The 20090-nt window shown below is 42.4% G+C and overlaps 1 protein-coding gene across 6 annotated transcripts in view; it reads right to left on the reverse strand.

Moving 5' to 3' along the window:
- LOC138491615 (ubiquitin carboxyl-terminal hydrolase 48-like) overlaps positions 1-20090 on the reverse strand; it is a 1427336-nt gene that overhangs the window by 1326138 nt on the left and 81108 nt on the right. For all 6 annotated transcript variants that reach the window (XM_069618241.1, XM_069618240.1, XM_069618239.1 and 3 more), the window contains exon 3: positions 17701-17754. In XM_069618241.1, coding sequence (XP_069474342.1) covers positions 17701-17754 — 54 coding nt within the window. The remainder of the gene's footprint in view (positions 1-17700; positions 17755-20090) is intronic.

Below are 20090 nucleotides of genomic sequence, written 5' to 3' on the forward strand. Positions count from 1 at the left end.
CTAATGTACAGAGATGAAGTGAGTGGTAGAGTGCATTTCTAAATATGCATATTGAGGAGGACATTAATAAATGTTACTCGTTAGATACAAATGATATAAAGGTGTACTTACATAATTTCTGCAACATCCATGCTTCTATTGGGCAGGCAACAACTTGCACTGTCCACCTTATGGGATCGTTACAGACTACCTTTGGGGCACATGGACAGAGGAACTGCAATGTAATTTATGTAATGTAATTGTCCCCGTCACATATATGTTTTGTCTTTTCGTGTCCTTGTCTCTGCACCCCGATACTCGTGAGTTACCGGCGCATCACAAATAAATAAATAAATAAATAAATAAAAAGTATCTGTTTTTCCTTTTGATCTATACAATGTATGGCCTTGGAGCTAAATATCGTTCCCCCTCAAGGCTATTTTATAATGAGCGTGCGTCCTGTTGAAGGAGAGGTATGTTAGGTTTCGATTTCCGGGGATCATGCAGGAAAAAAAGAAAAGGAAGCAGCCGCAACGTTTTTCGATTGTAGCATGTATTTAGAAATGTTGGTAGCATGTATGTAGTGGAAAATATTGGTACTGTGCTTTGTCTACACGTATTGTTTGTGTGACTGTACTCCTGGGATTGATTGGGAATGAAATTGTGCAACACTCACTGTAGTGCATTTCGTCAATGCTTTTAGTATGGTACGTTTCTTTAGGTCGGCCGTGCGGAAGGAAAAACATTTTTTGTCCAAATTACGAAGGTACTGGTTGGTGCAGGGGAATAAGGTATAGTACGTGTGTGCATCAATGAGTACATTTCGGCTTTATGCATATTAAGTAGGCATTTGCAAGATTTGCAGGTAGTCTGTGCTTTGGACTGATGGAAGTATCATTGCATTCCCATCATGCCGATTGCTTTCTAATCTATGCAGTATAGTGGCCTCCATTGGTGGAGTAGCTTGTGTGGTAGATTATGGCTACAGTTGTGAAGATTTTCTCGCCAAGTGATATGTGTCCGTGCGTGAAGGCAGTACGTTTGCAGTTGTTTTTGGTACCGTCGGCATTGTATCTTAAGAGCATTCATATCACATATTGACTATGTAAGTGAATCTGTAGCGTCGAACGATTATCAAAATTGCACGACGTACACAACATGCTATGGGTTGATTTTGCACCAGTTGCTGAAATGGAATGGAGTCAAAGTTAGCTATTGGTATATACATGAAGGATTTGTTAGGAACTTGCTCCTGAATGACATGGTTGAAAGAGTGCATGTATGTTTCCACATGTAGGAAATGTGATTTCATTTATAAGTATGTTTTTTCTTTCCAGTATATTAAACGGACCGGGGTAGCGGACGTGTAGTTATGGGTACGTTGCTAAACTTAAAGGATATATTTCCCAGTTCGCTCCGTGGATCGAAGTGTCATTCGCTTGCGGTATGTCGTGCTGCCGGAGAACTTTGGTTGGCTGGAAGGAAGCGTGCTCTGCGTCAACATTTTTGACACATGGCGCCATGGTGTATCGCAGGACAGTGCGCCGGTGGAAGGCTCTGCAAAATATGGTGTATGTCATGTGTTGGCCGCAAGAAGGGAGGGAAAAGGTGGGGGAGTGAGAAGTGGTAAATGTGACATAAGTAAATCGGGGGAAGAAAGCGGAGGAGTGGCTGCAGTATTAGTGCTTATTGTGTCAATTCGCGGGTACCTAGACAGTCGACTGCTTTGTGTGGTGATTGGAGGCAGCTGTTCTAACGGGCCGATAGCTTCTGCCGCGACCAGTTTGCGGTGACCTCTTTCCCAGGTGAGTGGTGGCAGGTGAATTTCAAAAGGGGAGTCAATTGCACATGGTATAGGCTTGGCGGGAGGGCGGGTGTCTGTGCTATGCAGATTGATACTGGCACTTGGGCACATGGTGGCATGCATGGGTGCAAGAAGTTGCGGGGGTCTGTTGAAGGATTGCACTATTGGGTGTATGGCCGAAGGCCGTAGGCCATGCACTCACGAGCCTAGGCCTTCAGTTTATGCACCGCAGCAATCCATGTGTAACTATGCATGTGGTAGAGGAGGGTGCTTGTATAGTGTGGGGTGTGCAGATTGGTTGGGGTAGGGCCAATGTTGCCGAACGGTATGTGGGTAGGTTGGCAGTGACACAATACTTTGTGAATCGGAGTGGATACATCCATAGTATGTGAATGAAAGCGCACAGGGGTGCAGGAGAAAGTATTTTATTTGTACATGGTAACTGTTGGAATTTTTTCCTGCATAGCTGCATGGCGGTGCGCAGGTTGGGTAGGAGTGTTGGTGGCAGTGCTGTTTATGTGGATTCTTGTAGTTGGTGACATGTATGGTGGCATTATGTTACGGCGGGTGTGTGCAAGCCCTAGACTATTGGATGCTTGGCTGTAGGCCATGCCCGCAAGAGCCTACGGCTTGAGCACAGCCACGGCAGTAATGCATTGTTGACTCTGCTTCCGTTAGAGGGTGGTGACTGGCACAAAATGGATGTAGACCACATTTGAGACGCAATAGAGTAGGAGAAGTGAACTGCCATGTGTGTATGTTTGGTGTCGCAGGTGAGATGACTGATAGAACGTGGTGATGTTTTTGATGTGTGCTTGGAGATGTTGCAGTGAAAAGGTATGCAGTGTGGTTACCGGGTGCAGTGTGTAAACATCATCAGTATGGTAGAGGGTATGGTTGAAGGGCAGCTTTTATGTGCTTGGATAGTGTGCTGTGTGAGGCTGCTTGTAGTATGGCCAATGTTGTGAGCATTTTGTGGTTCGGTTGGCAGTGACACAATAGTGTCAGAGTGGAAGTGGGTAACACAGTAGTATGTGAATTAAAGGACGTAAGGCTGCCATACACACTGCAATGTGTGTACATTATGCTAACTGTTGCATTTAACGGTATGCATATGCATTGGTGTGTGGAGGTTAGGTAGGAGCGCTGGTGCCAGTGGTGCACATGTGCATAGTGGTAGTTTGGGAAATGCTGACATGAGTGGTTGCATTACAGTGCAGAGAATGTGTGCAAGGAGCACACATACTGCAGCAATGCAGGTTTCACAGTGCTTTAGGCACATGGTGGTGATGTTTGGTGAATGGTTGTGCTGATAGTTGCAACATGCTACAGCATTTGGTGTACGCCAGGAGATGGTGCAGTGAGAAGTTGTGTAGTGCGGCCACAAGGTGCAGTGTTTATGTAATGTGAGTATGGAAGAGGGTATGGCTGGAGTGGAGCTTATATGTGCTTGGTTATTGTGCTGTGTGCAGATTTATTGAAGTAGACCTTTTGTTATGAAGTTGTTGTGCATAGGTTATCAGTGACACAATAATTTGTCAATGGCAGTGATTAGGGGTGGTTCAGGCTGAGGTATGTTTGTGGATTCTGCCATTTGTGACACTTTTTCGTGAATGGGTGTTTTATAGTGTGGGGAGTTGGGTAGAAGTGGCGCTACGTATGTTACGTTTGTGTACAATGTTAGGTGGCCACATGGTTCCATGCATGGATCAATAGTGTTGTGCTGTGTGTGGAAAGGGCTGCACTGTTGTGTGCATGGGCAAAGGTGTGGTGGGTGTGCCTCAGGATCTTAGTGCAGTTTCTGGTGGAGGGGCTTTGGAATCAAACGGAACGTGTACTGATAGTGTGTAACGGTACATATGGCCTGGTGTACAGAAATGATAGTGAGCAATGCAGAGGTCTTGTATATTATTGCTGTATGCATGTGTGAACACTTGACAGCACCCAGTGGGGGAGTGCTGGAAAAGTGCCTGTGCAAAGGGAAGAAGTATTGTGCATGCATTACTGGGCCGTGGCCCTCACTGTGGATTGGAAAGCGCATGTGGCCCATTCTGCCATTATGAGCATGGTGGACATGGCGATGAAATTGTGGGAAATAGGCAATTAGGTGTGTAGTGTGTGGTACACAAGATGGGCCAGTACCAATTCGTCCCAATACTGTCTTGTGAGTTTGGTGGAGATGGACAGCCCACAGTGCTTATCGTGGGTGATACCTTTGTATGCCATCTGCAGAGGTGCTGTGTGCAAAGAGGCGTTGCTGATAATTTGAGGGTTGGAAGGAGTGGACGCTTTCTGGGGCTGTCAGGGTGATTGCAGTTTTGGTGGGATGGTTCGCCTTTGCAGATATGTGGCCTTCGGCATGCACCTTGACTTTATAGTCGTGCACTATGGAAGTCTGCACTTGGGGTACATGTCGTGGGGACGTTAAGTCCGTCTCCTGAAGAGGTTGCTGAATGCAGTGATGTGGATTGTTCGTACTGCCAAGGTTGTTTTCTCATGTGTAATACCAAGAGGAGTATGGGTCCATGACTGTGTACATTGTCCCCAGACAGAGGTCGGCAGGCGTGTTATAAACGGAATTATGCGTGAATGTATGCAGACTGCTAGCATGTTCTCCACCCACTCCGAAATCATGACGTCCGAAAATATGCAGTGGTTCCGTAGAAATGACATGTATTTCAGTGCCATTGCGAATGCTGTTGTCTTTTACACTGTGCAAGCATTCACCACAATGTGGTAGAAATGTGAGGAGAGGGAAACAGAAAAGCATGTAAAGAGGAAAAAGCAAAAACAGTTGCTTGCAGACATGTTAGATAAAATTAAAAAAAACCTTTATAAATCTAATCGGAAGATCCAATCCCATTCTCAGGTTTATATTGGTAACCCCCCAGACCCCTCCTCCCCATCACGAAAAGGTTGCGCACTGTGCGGTACTTTTAGGAATGCACGTTCCACATACTGGGTGGGCATGTGCATGTATGCGCATGGAGGAAGCGCACATAGTTTTAGTGGACATGCTTTGGAATGGCACGACACTTGTACTGTATAGGTGTAACGGTACATTTGAAGCATTGCTAAGGACTGAGAGTGTTGGATGATGGTGACTTCCATGCGATTGGTGGATGCGTGTGTGCCTATTTACGCGTAAGCCAATAGAGGTAGTGCAGCACAGAAGATAGTGCAAAGGGAAGAAGGACTGCTGCAGCTTTACAGGGGTGCGGCTGTCGCCCTGCTTTGGGTGGCGCACGTGACACAATATGCTCCCCTAACGATGCTGCCCACTGGAAATGGGACTATGGCATTTGGCCAATCAGGTGCTCAGGGCGTGCATCACAGGAAAGTGCACCAATGGGAAGAAGGACTCCTTCTGCTTTGCTGGGTCACGGCTATCGCGCTACTTGGGGAAAGGCATGAGCCATATTCTGCCATTCTCACCAGGCTGGGCAATGGAAATGGGACTATGGCATTTGGCCAATCAGGTGTTCATGATGTACGTGACAGGAAAGAGCACCAATAGGAAGAAGGACTCCTCCTGTTTCATTGGGGCGCGGCCGTTGTGCTAATTCGGAAAACGCATGTGCCACATTGTGCCACTGTAAGCATGCAGGGCAATTGGAATGTACCTGTCGGGATTATCCAATTACCTTCTTAGGTTCCGCCTCATAGGAAGGGGCGGTAACCAATTGTTACTGTACTTCGTGCACTCAGACTGGTAGAAATGGAAGGACGCAGAGTGCTACTACTGGGTGATGGCTTTGTGGTAGATTTACACAGTTATATCCAGGAAAAGAACGTGCATGGCAATTTTGGGTTGGAAAGAGTGGAGGCAGTGTGCTGCGCTGTCCACGTCCGCAATTTCAGCATTCTCATTGATCTTTATAAAGAAGCGGTTACATTCGGCCCTTTTCATGTTGTCTCGCTACACTACGGAGATCAACATGTAGGTAGAGCCTCTTCTTCATGTGTGGTGCATCAACTGAAGAGATTGTTTAGAGCAGTCAGACGTTTTTTCCCCACTGCGAAAATTGTATTCTCATCTATACCGCAAAGAAAAATTTTGACCTGATGTGATGGAGTTTCTTCCCACCCAGAGCCTGAAAGGTGTACCATCAATGGAGAATTGGCTACTTTTGTGAGCAATTATGGAATGTTCTTCTGCAACAATGACATCATTGGGTGTAGAAATGCAGTTTTGTTCCGTGCCAATGGCATGTCTTTGTCAAACAATGGCAATACATTGTTCTTGTACAATCTACAATATGCATTGAAGGCCTTACTTTAACAATGCGCAGAGCACAGGAAAAGGAAAAACTGTAAATAAAGCGACAATCCTTTCCATTATCTATTCCACTACCACAACTATGCACCTGTTCTAATGTAGTTTGTTCACTGCGAGAGGGCGGAAGATGCATCAGCAATGGAAGCATCTCTACATTTTTATATGATGCTGCAATGTTTTTGTGGAAGATTGACATCATTTTGTTGGGGTCTCCCATGACGCTTAAGTCCCGCCAGAACACGGGCGAACCCCGAAGATCCGGGAAGAAAGAGCGCAAAGCCGCCACCAACTCAGACTAAGAGGACAGCGAGCAGGTGGAGCTTCCGGCCCTCCTCTCAAATGAACTGCAAAACGCCTCAACAGTCTGTATTTTATTGCATCACCCTGCATTGGTGAAGGCGAGCTACCTTTGGACTAAATGGTGTACTTGTTGTTTGTTTTGCACTGCTAATTTTGGTACAGTAATAAAGAGTTATACTTGCAACAGATGAGCCTCTGCTACATTATTTTACAGCACATTGCTTTAGAAAATGCGGCCTTATTCCATGACAATGCCATTTCTTTGTCCAATAATGGTAACAGTGTTTTGTAGTTGCATGTACAGGATGCGGTCAGGAGCTTATTGTAAGAATGGGCATAGTGCACTAATATAACAATCTGTATAGAAAGCACAGTTTCCCCTTAAAAGCATGTACAAAAAGAGAACCTTGACTGCCTCTTTTTACAGTTACCACTACATATGAAATCATCTGTACTGGTTCAACTGTATTCCGCCGCATCTGCACAGAGAACGAAAAGTAAGCGGAAACCCGGTTACTTCCGGGATTCCATGTGCACATACGGGCCAATTGCACAATGGTGCGCATGAAAATGGGTCTGTGCAAGTGAACACATTGTGGAATAAGGGTTCTGGGTGCAGTGCAAGTAAGAATGTGTAGCTAGAGGGGTACTTTTGGCGCATGGTTTTAGGCCTGCCAAAGTCAACATCTGCGCCTCTCATCAGAAGAGAATTGGGTTTACTCTCCCTGCAAGGGACTATGGAGATTAAATCTATGATGCTCTATAGGAAAATGCTGCTCCCTGCTAGCCACGATTTGCATGAAGTCCAAGCAGCGCGTTGTACGGTGCTAAAATCCTGGGAAACAGCACGGAAAGCAACACTACTGGAAATTCACTCCTCAGAACAAGATCTCATGCGAAACCCTTTGAAAATAAAAAGGAAAATGGGCGAATGCGACTGGATTAAGACCTTGGATAACGCAGAAAAAGCGAAATCAGTCAGCCATCTTCCACCCTACCAAAGTAAATTGAATATTGTCCCTAACTATCTGAGCAAGTTTCCCAGCAAAGCGCAAAGAAACATATTCTTGAAAGCACAACTAAACTTATTGCAGACTAACGAGATCTTAAAACGAAGAGGACTGAGTGATTCAGACACATGTCGTTTCTGCAAAGACGGTACAAAAGTTGAAACCATCCGTCATTTGCTCCTAAACTGTCCAGGTACACGAGAAATCGGTGAAAAATATCTGCAACAACATCTCCTGGCATCTCACACTAGGGAAGAGGAACTTTGGTGGAGTAGTTTAATGGGCAGAGAAAGAGACACCTGGACAATTGCTACATCTCAAACTCTTAAGTCTATTCTGTCTTTATGAACTTATGAATTGTCTTCTTCTTTTTCTTTCAACTTTATGTTTCTTCGACAAGTTTTTCTTCATTCTCATCATTCTTCTTCTACTATGTTTTGTAAAAATCATTAATTTGATTAAATCAACTAAATAAATAATAATGGAATGTGTTGAAAGCGTAATATTTGTAAATTAGTTACCAACAGATTATTACTGCACTGTATGATGTTATTAGCAGGTAATTGCAATTGCTACTTCAAAGGTTGGCCAAGGACTTTAACATGCATTGCAAATGAAAGCCGTTGGGTGCAACTCTGTCCCAATACGCACTGCGTTCCTTTCGTCTTCCATGTGAAGAAAGGCCCACTCTACTGGTTGTTATCAACAGTACAAAAGAACAGCTAATGTATACGTGGAATGTATCATACACTACCCCTACACAGCTTGTGCAGTGCCACTGGCATATGTGTGAATGTCTGACCAGCTTCAATTTGTTTTTGCACTAACTGCTCTGCAGCAGCATGTATGCCATATATTACACCACAAAACTGCTATTTGTACGTAATTCAATATAGGAATCTGTGCATTCAAGCAAAAGTTCCCTCATTTGATGGTACGCCATTACTGGTATCTGTAGCATTATGGAGATGACTACATTTTGCCACATAGCTATGCTTTTCATTAGGAGACACGCAGTTTCATTAGGAAGTGGTACAAGACAATTGTTCAGGCAGCGGCACGCTGCCACTATACTTTTCTAAGCGGCACTTTTAATGTTTGAGATGCAAACATTTTGGCTGTTTACTCAGCTGTGCTTTCATGTAACTGTCTGGGATTTAGTAAGCAGCAACAGCGTCTACTTTTCCAAACTCACTACTGATTGTCATATGTGTAGTGTAATATTTTATGTACTTGTGCAAACCGTAGTGAGGAACATACTACGTAACCTCACGTTGCTACGTGCAAATATGGTGTGTCCATTTCATACGTCATGGAACGACAAGCAGCTCATCAATCAAGGCAATGGGCCATTTCACACGCCCAATGTACACTCAAGCATACCGCTCCTTGCTTCCAATGGGCCCCAGCCAGCTAGGCATGACGCAGTCATAAATCGGTAGCGTTGCAACACGACATCCACAGGCCATAGCACATTTTGAAATAAGGTAGTGTGTGGTATGAATCGGTAGGTGTGGTGACAGGTGAGGCATTACCAGGAGACAGAGCACGACTTACGCATACGTATAGGTGTGCAACTGACAGACGTCCGGTGCCACCACTAATTACAAAGGGAATGGGAAGATACGGACATGAGGCCAGTTTTGTAGTCGTATGGCTACTTACATTGCGACTGAACATACGCCGGCCCCATGCACTCTCAGTAGGACACTTCCATTTTGCTTACCTGCAGCATCTGGGGCAGTACTGTGCGCTACAGAGTCACAATGCATTGCCAGCACCAACCTTACAAATATGCACACACTCACAAATAGTTTACATGTACATGTTTATTTTGTAAGAAACATCGGCAGTATTTGGACAGGGCAAGAGTTCTAGTAATTGTTCAGCAATTGTTAAATTGTTCCGTACTGGCTGCTTACGTTTCTTTTCACAATGCCTCTGAGATTTCGTGTGGCTACATGCTGCTGCAGAAGAGGTGGCGCTTTTGATGCATTCGTTTAATGTGAAGTAGGTCATCTTACACACAAAGATGTGTGAAGTGTACATAATGCAATATACATTACATACATTTCTTTTTAGACTGTTCTGCTTCCCTATGCAATTACTTTTGTTACTTATTTAGGGAATATGCACGTTCTCTTCCAGCTATTCCACAGTGCTTGGCATTGTTACGAAACAAATAACACATACCATGGTTTTGTATTGTGATACACTGCAGAAATTAGCCATTATTAGGAGAAACTTAAGTGTAGTTACCACATTGGAGTTAGGTTTTGCGGTCAATACTTTGCATTCCTTACTGTACTATTTTTTCTTTGTTTGCATGTGTAGCAGCAGTATGCTAACATGACTGCGTGTTCTGGTGCTTTTCATTATGGTGCATACTGTATGGTCTGTTTGTTTTCAAAGTACATAGTTTGCGCACTTACCTTACTTCATTCTCCTTGCGATCTACTTACATGGTGCTATTCATACATGTATATTCACTCTGATGAATGGGAGCAGTATGTAAGACAACTAATGCTGTTTCCAGTAGTTGGAATGGTAGCCGCTATAAGCGCTAACACATGCAGTTTATGGTTATTGAGCCCATTGGCATGGCAACACCAATTTCCTATGCTGTATGGAACATCTACGGAACGTAATGGTTTCTTGGTAAAAACCTACTAAATTGAGTACAAAAGCTTTGCTAAAGGGATGTTATTTCTACGTTGTAATAATAAAAACCTATGAAATTCAATGACAAAACTTTGTTAAAGGGACGTTATGGTTAAGTTGCTCTACTAAAAAACCTATGAAATTCAATGAAAAAACTTTGTAAAGGGACGTTATGGTTATGTTGCCGTACCAAATATCTATCCTCTTTACAGAAAACGCTATGCTACAGCAACATTGTGCTTACAGTCCCCTACTAAAAACCTATGAAATTCACTAACAAAAACATTGTTAAAGGGTGTTATGGTTAAGTCGCACTAGCAAAAACCTATGAAATTCTATGAAAAAACATTGTTACAGGGGCATTATGGTTACAGGTAAAACCGAAAAAAAAAAAATTCGACAGTTATGGTAAGCTAAGCAACCTTAATTCGTGCCACTAGTGTGCACTGCAAGGACTAACACCCATGACAACAAAGATGCCATCACAAATCTTATTCATGACATCACTGATGACATCACATGTGCATTTAGTTTAAATAGGAAGCCTCCACAAGGAATTGTTATTGTAATGGTGGCAGAAAACTGTCACAGATTATTGGAAGAACTATCATGAGAGAAGTAGGTTATGGAGGAATGCATTGCTATACACACCATTGTATTGCACACTTCTTCACTGTACATGAAGGAACTGATTTACAAACATAGCCATTGTCTGCAGCATGCCTCATGGAAGTCTAACCTTCAAAATCTTTACATTTTACATAGTGAAATCATGAATGCGTTTGTTTTAGAGTGTCGGGTACTATGAAACATGTAAGAAGTAGCTACCATTGCCTTTATAAGTACATAATTGCACTACTACACAAAACCCATAAAGACACCACAAGGCATACAAACAGGACCATATACAAGGGAATTAAAGGAAGCTGAAAAGGAGGAGTATTACAAGAAAATGTTTATAATGTAACTGATTATCTTCATGCACAGAAACTAGTGTAAGAAGATATGATAAGAGTGCCATACACAAATGTAGAACCTTTTGAATTGTTTGTTCCTGACTTTTAGTGAAGAAAAGCACGTGCCGTACTGATGGTAGTGAACAAAAGAGAGGGAGCCATACATGTGATGTCATCAGTGATGTCATGAATGAGATTTGTGATGGCATCTTTGATGTCATGGGTGTTAGTCCTTGCAGTTCACACTGGTGGCACGAGTTGTGGTTGCTTAGCTTACCATAACCGTCGAATTTTGGGGTTGGGGGGTTCGGTTTTACCTGTAACCATAACATCCCTGTAACAACGTTTTTTTCATAGAATTTCATAGGGTTTTGCTAGTGCAACTTAACCATAACGTCCCTTTAACAATGTTTTTGTTAGTGAACATATATATATATATATATATTTAAATACAGTCTGCAATAAACAGTGCTTTGCCCAGCAAGCACCAGTCACAGGAGACAAGCCACGTATGACCATGTTAAGTGCATATTTTTGTTAGTATCTGGGTAGTGTAGACTTATGGATTCAAACCACCTACCTGACAGTTCAATTGTTGTTGTCATATGTTATACAGTTGACACAGTCAGGATAAGGCAGTAAAAGTCCACTAATACAATTGAAGAGACGTGTATCAGTATATTGAGCTTGTCGGAGGCAAAACATACAGATAAAGTAACCTGCATGCAAAATTAAGTGGGGTTGTTCCACAAGTGAAGGCGACAGTACGGAGCAGCCTATAAGCAATTGAAGATTGTATAAAAGGACATTCCACTACAAGTGCTTAATACACAGAACAATTTAATTTAGGTGGTATACATTAGGCCTCGCATAGAAAGTTATTGATCTTTCAGATCTGCTCCCGAAGAAGTTCCAGCACTATGTAGAGCCAGATGGAATGAAACATGATGGGAGTTTGCATATGTTAACATGATTATTGCACTATGTGGGCGTTTGAATATGTTAATATGAATATTGCACTATGTCACTTTAAAAACGTTTTTTTGCACTAAGTAACTTTACCCAGAATTGGAGTTATTTATTATAAATGTTGTGTTTTGTATGTCTTATATCTTTCCAAAAACTTATGATGTAGAGGAGATTGCTTACATTGGAATGCGTAGTCGGTTCGCAGAGTCTTTTTGTGCTGCCTGAGAGAGACTACTGCTGTTTTGGCTCTGATTACTGCTGTCCTCTTTCTATCGTCATTGACCAGCCTCTACAATTACCCAACTATCCCGCGGAGCGGGCTGCGGATTCGGTTTGCAGAGTCTTTTGGTGCTGCCTGAGAGAGACTACTGCTGTTTTGGCTCTGATTACTGCTGTCCTCTTTCTATCGTCATTGACCAGCCTCTACAATTACCCAACTATCCCGCGGAGCGGGCTGCGGATTCGGTTCGCAGAGTCTTTTGGTACTGCCTGAGAGAGACTACTGCTGTTTTGGCTCTGATTACTGCTATTCTCTTTCTATCGTCATTGACCAGCCTCTACAATTACCCATCTATCCCGCGGAGTCGGTTCGCAGTGTCTTTTGGTCTTTGGGTTCCGCTGCCCCGCTCCCCCTTACAAACACTTCTAGCTCTGTTAGAAACTGACTTCTGGGAGAAAAATGTGAACCAATGACGTTTTAGATAATGGAGCAAGCCATTGAAAGTCTGCTCTCCACAGACGTAAGAGACCCTCTATTGATGCAGCCCAAAACACCCCCCTGCTCTCGACCCGTGTCCTGTGTGTTCATCTCCGAAGGCATTTCCTTAACCTGATCCATCCCTGAAGTGAGGCCAATTGCGTGTTTTATCCGCGCCTATCACACAAGCCTACGGTATTCCATTAATCCCTCCATGAATGCCCGCAACCCCCGGTGAATTGCCCTAGTAATAATAATATCTTACTCAGACCACGGCGTAAGGGGGCCCGAAGAAGAGCCTGAGTGGGGCGAGCGTTTCGAACCGAGTGAACAGCTCTGTTACCCGGCTGATGTTTCAAATCTGCGCTGGTCATCATTGATGAATATATCACTGACTCCTCTGAGATCTCTTTCTTATCCGACCTTACCTGCAAGGAAATCTCAGATGTATCTTCGAACTACTCGACAAGAAAGAGCACAACTCCTGTGGCGAGGCAGCTATCAATGACATGTTAGCAGATCAGCAGATTCCGATGCAGACCAATCAAAGTCCAACAAGGCACATAGACGACCAAGGATCTACCATGGATGAAAGGGACCATACAGCAGCCGACGATCTCCGTCTACCTCTATTTGTCAACCCCTTGATTCAAAGACCACATTACAGCCTGAGGCTGGAAAATCTGACACACAGACCCGCCCCTCTGATAATAAACAGGACGAATGTCCTTTACTCCTCCATTCAATACCTCAACTAAAAGAAATTCGTTCAGAAGATATCAAGGTGGTGACATTCGAGGACCATAACTCCCTAGATAAAATACGAATCGAACTCTGGGATATTATTGTTATGGAAAAGATTCTATAGATGGAAAGAATCCTACTAAAACTTGGATTCAAAGGTATACACATCACAGAAAATATCAATGATGGGAAGCGAAGTCAGAAAACCCATGACCCAGAGTTCACTCTTAGAGAAGCTGTGTGGGAGACAAGCGCACAACGTAGAGAGCTAAAGGCCCAGGCCGATATGACTCTGTTAACACCAACCCTAACCTCTCCTTCTGAATACCCCCACAACAGAACGAGACCTGATCACACCAAACGCCCCATTAGGCGAGAATATGATAGATACCAAACAAACACATCTTATGACATGAAATATAACTCATAACCACCAAAAAAAGACAACACCAACTGGTTACTGTGTTCGTGGAACACCAGAGGGAACGCTCATTTGTTCAACCAACCGTCACCGGAATTTGAATCATATCATATTATATGTTTCCAAGAAAGATGGCTGACTGAGATACCCTGCTGTGATGGATTCCTAACCTTTATGAATCTGGCTTTACATAGAAAGCAAGGAAGACCCTCCTCAGGCCTGCTCACCATGATAAAAACCAATCCGGAATGGAGTTTACTGAGATCCGAGAACATGAATCCATGGATACAAAACACCATCATAAAAATACAAATCGAAGATGATAAACAACACTTCCCTTCCTCCCTGGTGATACACGAGAGATTATATCATTCATGAACCTATACTGGAATCCGGCGGCTATCAACGACAACACCTTTCTTGACGGCGTATTCATGACGATAGATGATCTAATTGAAAAACACCGAACTATTGAATTTATCATCTGCGCAGATTTAAATATCCATCTACACGCCTCCAATGGACAATTGCTAGACCAGAAAGATCTATCAATACGATCTCGGAGATGGTCTAAAGAAATAAACATCTGTAATCTTATTCTAACAGGACACGCTACTGATGATCAAAATCAGTAGCGTACCTGGGTACGAGGAAAATCTCTGCAACAATTGATTGTATTTACCTATCTGCATAATTGAATGCCTCAGTAGTAGTAGTGAAAGTAGATACTATACCAACCTCGAAAAGCGACCATTATCAACTGACAATACAAGGTTCGGGCCAGACTCAATACGGACAGATACAACCGGTCAGTCAACTAGAAATTATCGGCTCATCCACAAGACTAAGAATAAGCCAAATCCAAGCTTCTAATTTACCCATTCTCTTCCAAGAAGTGATCATGGAAGACCATCGACAAACTGAACTATGAATGGCTTCTGATTCCCTTTCACAAACAAAATTCTCTGCAATGGAAAAAGATGCACAAACACACATATAATGTAGAAATGGCAGACAAAAAGAAAGCCCTGCGGAAGACACTACGTCTATTGAGGAGAAATACCAATGCAGACAATATTTTTAAAAGAAAAACAGCCGAACACTCGTATTCCAACTGGAGGAAATCTCATCAAATGGCTCTACTGCAAAATGATGCAGAAGCTATCCTGTCAACACACAGAACTCATAATCTGAGAGAGTTCTGGAACCTGCTGAATAATAACTCCCAGCATCAGCACAGGTTGACTGCAAACGTCACCCAACAAAAATGGATACAACACTTTTCTACCATATACAAAGCCCGTCTGACGGATCCTATTACCCTTGACAATCACCAGATAAAGAAGTGGCATATATCGTGGGAGAAACAAGAAATCGTAGAGATGATCCACAACCTAAATTCCTCTCGACCCCCGGGCCCAGATGGGCTTGCCAACGCGATTATTAAGAAGGACCCTCAGAACTGGGCAAATTTGACGGACCAATGCTTTTCCCTAATCAATAAACTAAACCGGATTCCTTGTTCTTGGCAAACTGCTACAATAATACCAATCTTTAAACAGGGAAACCGAGATGAGCCGGCTAATTTTCGACCTATAGCCCTCCTCGACCCCATTGGGAAACTGTTTGCTTCGCTCATGCTAAAATAATTAAGCCAGTGGACCACATAAAACAACCGATTTGCCACAAGGCAAACAGGCTTCACGGCCAACGTTGGCACTAATGTGAATCTCCTATTACTACATTTGATCAAACAAGAAGCCATAAAGAACACCATCGTATATGCAGCCTTCATTGATCCAGACAGAAACTATGGAACAAACTAACAGCTTGGAAATGTCCCACGGAAATCATTGAGCCAATTAAACTTCTATACTCCAACACATCAATAACCATTAGACTGTCTAAAGAAGGCGCAACCACCTCTTCCATCCAAACATCGAAAGGGCCTGAAACAGGGCTGTCCCCTTGCTACAACACTTTACAATCTCTTCACAGCAGACTTTGAAGATCATCTCCAAAACAATTCTCTAAACCCTACAAAAATCAATTCTGTTCCCATCCAGGCAATGATGTACGCAGACGACATTGCGCTACTTGACAAGACGACATCTGGCCTACAAACTAGTTTGCAACTCCTGGGCGAATACATGGAACACAATGAACTGCGCATCAACACCAAAAAAACGAAAGTTATGACTTTGACTAAACAATGACCCAAGAAGAAATACTCTTAAGTTCATATTAAACGGCAATGAACTGGAGGAAGTCATCACTTTCAAATATCTAGGAATAACTATTAATCAATCAATCAAAGGTGGAAAAAGAATGGGCAATCAACCTTGAAGAGAAATTGCAATCCCTAGCAAGGCAAGGCTGCTTTCTACATCGAAAATACAGCACGTTTTCATTTAAACCTATAATTTCCTACTATAGACAAAAAGTGATCACAAGCATAACCTATGGAAGCGAATCCAAGATCATCGCACAAAACATCAAATGGCTAAAACTTGAAGCCATTTTCTGGTGAAAAATCACTATCTAATGGCTAGAATAAGACATGAAGTAGTGACTCAATCACTAGCTTCTATTGTCCTATGGAAGCAATTAGACATATTCTGCAAAACTATGTCTGACGATCAAACACCAGCCATGCAAATCTTGCGATCCCATCCTAAAGCCATGAATAATTCTGTTCTACAAGCTTGGAAACACAAATTAAAACGACAACTGGCTAATGAGGATATCTCTATTGAAATGTTAACTTTACAACCTCAAAATGCAAAAAGAAAGATCACCCGGAACGACTGGATAAAGACAAATAAGGAGAAAGGAATGTACCGTATGAGTCTCCAATGTCCTGGTGACATACGTGCCATCAATGAACTTCCAAAATACTTGTCCATATTTCCAGACCAATAAATCCGAGACAGCTACATGACAATCGGCTTGAACACCGTACCGACGTGATTCAAACTAGCTAATTCTAGACAAATACCCTTCACAGAACAATATTGTCATTTCTGCCAAGACCTTGAAACACCAGAAACGCTACACCATCTGCTTATGATCTGCCCAGACCTTGCTCAAAAGCGAGTCCTTTTTGGTGCCTTATTTGAAATCTATTTTCAGCAATTGGATGCCGAAACCAGATGGACTATGTTAATGAATGGACAAGCAAACAAACTAATTTTCACAATCACCCAATTCCTTCACAAAATATTAGAATTGGACAATTTGAAATAGTAACATAATCGACTCATTTTTCTATTATAACTGTTACGATGCCAGTTTGATGTCCCTTCCATTTCCCTTTTTCAAGTTTCTCTGTGTTCAGCTGATACCAGCATGTGCCTAAATATTGAAAATGATGATTATATCTGTTAAATGTATAAATGAAAAGTTTATGGTTAAACTATATCATTTTAATTTAAAAAAAATGAATTTTATACCACGTTATTAGAAGATGGAAATACACCTGATGTTGAAAATTTGATTTTGAAATTATTGAATAAAGATGTGTAATGTTATGTTTTCCTGTATAATGTGACACATTGGTTCTTTAGTGTATAGATACACAAGCCAAAAGTGCTGGCTTTACTAGTGCTCGTTTTTAACAGAAGTTCAGTGTAAGGAACATATGTGAGGACACACATATTGCTTGTAAATCAAGTGGCCGAAGGCACACTTGGTTAACACATTTCTATGACACAAGGAGCCAAACAGCACCCACAAGCTGGGTGACGCCCTCACATGCCATCTCCCGCCTATCATACTCCAACACAATAGTATAGCTTTAGCACCACTTAATAGCCAAAACTAAAAAAAGGCAGATAGCGATAAGCATTGAAAAGTAGCATGAAACAGCTTCATAACTTACCAGCAATTTTAGATTTGGCTTTTCTTTTTATTTCAGAACCAAAATGTGACAACCCTAAAGAAAGAAACATATTTTACCCATTATTGAACATATTGAGCTTATGGGGCACAGTGGAGTGGGGGGCGGCGGGATGAGCAAAAGGGAAACATAAACATACACAGATGTATACATGTGGCATAATACTGCAATGCGACTGTATGATCTGTGAATAACTGAAGCAACCTGATTAGTAACAGGCGCTAGCCTACTACGACCACTAGAATTCATAGTATAGTAAGTAGTGGCAACCAGAAATGAGTGCCAAAACGGGCTACACATATGTATAGGGTGATAACTAAACTATGAAAGTGCCTCCACCTAAAGTTATGGGGAAAACCTCAAGATATCATTCAGTAGCAATCTGGATTAGGTGAAGCATGTCAACATGCATAGGCTCACTGCACATGAACAAAAAAAACAGACACATTTTTATTTTTGTTCTTTCCCAGAACATGCATTTTACAAGGTACAGTAAAGCAGCACTGCCTCACTATAGGTACAGAAGGGGCAGAACTCCTAGCATATTGTTAAATGTCAAGATAGTACATTATATTACACTAGTGGAAGAGCATTTGTACACATGCTAATGTGCGTAAAGGACAACATTTTCAGAGTGTAAATATATTATGTGTTGTATTTTAACGTAATTTATGTTAATAGAATAATAGAAAAAAAATGTGCAAAGGATCCTGCTCCTTTTACGTGGAGGATTAGTAACCTCAAACAGAATCTCACAGAATCCATTGAAAGTTCAACATAGTACACACAGCCAATTGCTTTATCTGCTCCTCAATGTCTTAAATTCCACTTATGGGTTTTGGACTCAAATATATAATGTTGGGGGATGTCAGAGTAATACAATTAATGTGCAGCATGATTCGAAGTAGACATGAGATTGTAAAATTAAGTACATTGAAATCACAAAAATAAGTACAACAAAAACAAGTTATTTATTTTGTTAGAGAAATAGTGCTTAATCAAATGAATTTCTAAATGTATACATGTTCTTAGTGTATGCACTTGAAGCGTGCTCTTAAAGTGCTATCCATGTCTTGTGACTTTTCTAAAGCTAATTGTATGTTATCCTTGTTGAAATACACATTTTGTTTGCCTGGAAGATGAACTTGAAGTCTTTGTAAGGCAACAGCTTCCTCTAGCGGTGATAACAGGCGAAGCGGGCAGGATGGCTTCAGACAAACATACATCTGGCCTTTTATTATATTGATGGATTAGATTTGTACATGAGACCCACCCCGTTGACTGAGAGAGTCTCTAAACACCTTCCCAGGCAGAAACGCTGACCTTGCAGAGATTCTTTTCCATAAAGGGTAAAGAATCACATGAAGCATAAGCAGAAACAGAGAGTGCCAAACATTATTTCTGGAATACAATCTTGAATCTCTTTGTATAACAATAGTACATGGGCAGCTGCAGTATGCTGCACGCAAGACTTTTAAAAAATGGGGTACAATTGAAATGCTTTCAGGAACCTTCCCTTGTCTACACTCTGGATAGTACCAGGAAACAGAAAGCCGTTGACCTAGCGCAAGTTGATGATAATATGCTTGGGCAAGAAGAAAGTGGAGGAAGAAAGAGCACTTTTCCTAATGTGCCTGACATACTTGCATAGTTTTTACTCAGGCCTACCGAAGAAAGTGATAAGCCAAAAACAGCAGATCCCAAACAGGACAGCAAGCATAACACAAGGTCTATACATTAGTCCACAACACAGCAGAAATTGAATCTCTAAATTAGCTGATTATAAAGCAAAGTATATTATTTCCGCATAATTAACAAGAGAAGGAAATATTAATTCTATTAAAGACACCAAGGCGATTTTTATGCTTCACTTGGCGCCCACCTGGCGCCTTCCAGGTTGTCGCTCTTTTTCCCCACTTAGCAAGCCCCACCCACCTGATGCCTTCCTGGTTGTTGCTCTTTTTCCCTACTTAAGGAGCCTTCCAGCCTCTTTTCCTTTGCAGATGGGGAGAAGGTGCAAGTGGATCGAGGTCACCTAGCCTAAGCCCTGCCCACCTGGCACATTCCAGATTGCCGCTCTTTTTCCCCACTTAGCAAGCCCCGCCCACCTGGTGCCTTCTGGTTGCTGCTCTTTTTCCCTACTTAAGGAACACTCCAGCCTCTTTTACTTTGAAAATCTGGAGCAGGTGCAAGTGGATCTAGGTCACCTGGCCTAAGCCCTGCTCACCTGGTGACTTCCAGGTTGCTGCTCTTTTTCCCCCACTTAGCAAGCCCCGCCCACCAGGTGCCTTCTTGGTTGCCGCTCTTTTTCCCTACTTAAGGAGCCCTCCAGCCTCTTTTCCTTTGCAGAAAGGGAGCAGGGGCAAGTGGAT

Source organism: Ambystoma mexicanum, chromosome 10, assembly GCF_040938575.1.
Source record: "Ambystoma mexicanum isolate Mex_15411 chromosome 10, UKY_AmexF1_1, whole genome shotgun sequence".
NCBI lineage: Eukaryota > Metazoa > Chordata > Amphibia > Caudata > Ambystomatidae > Ambystoma > Ambystoma mexicanum.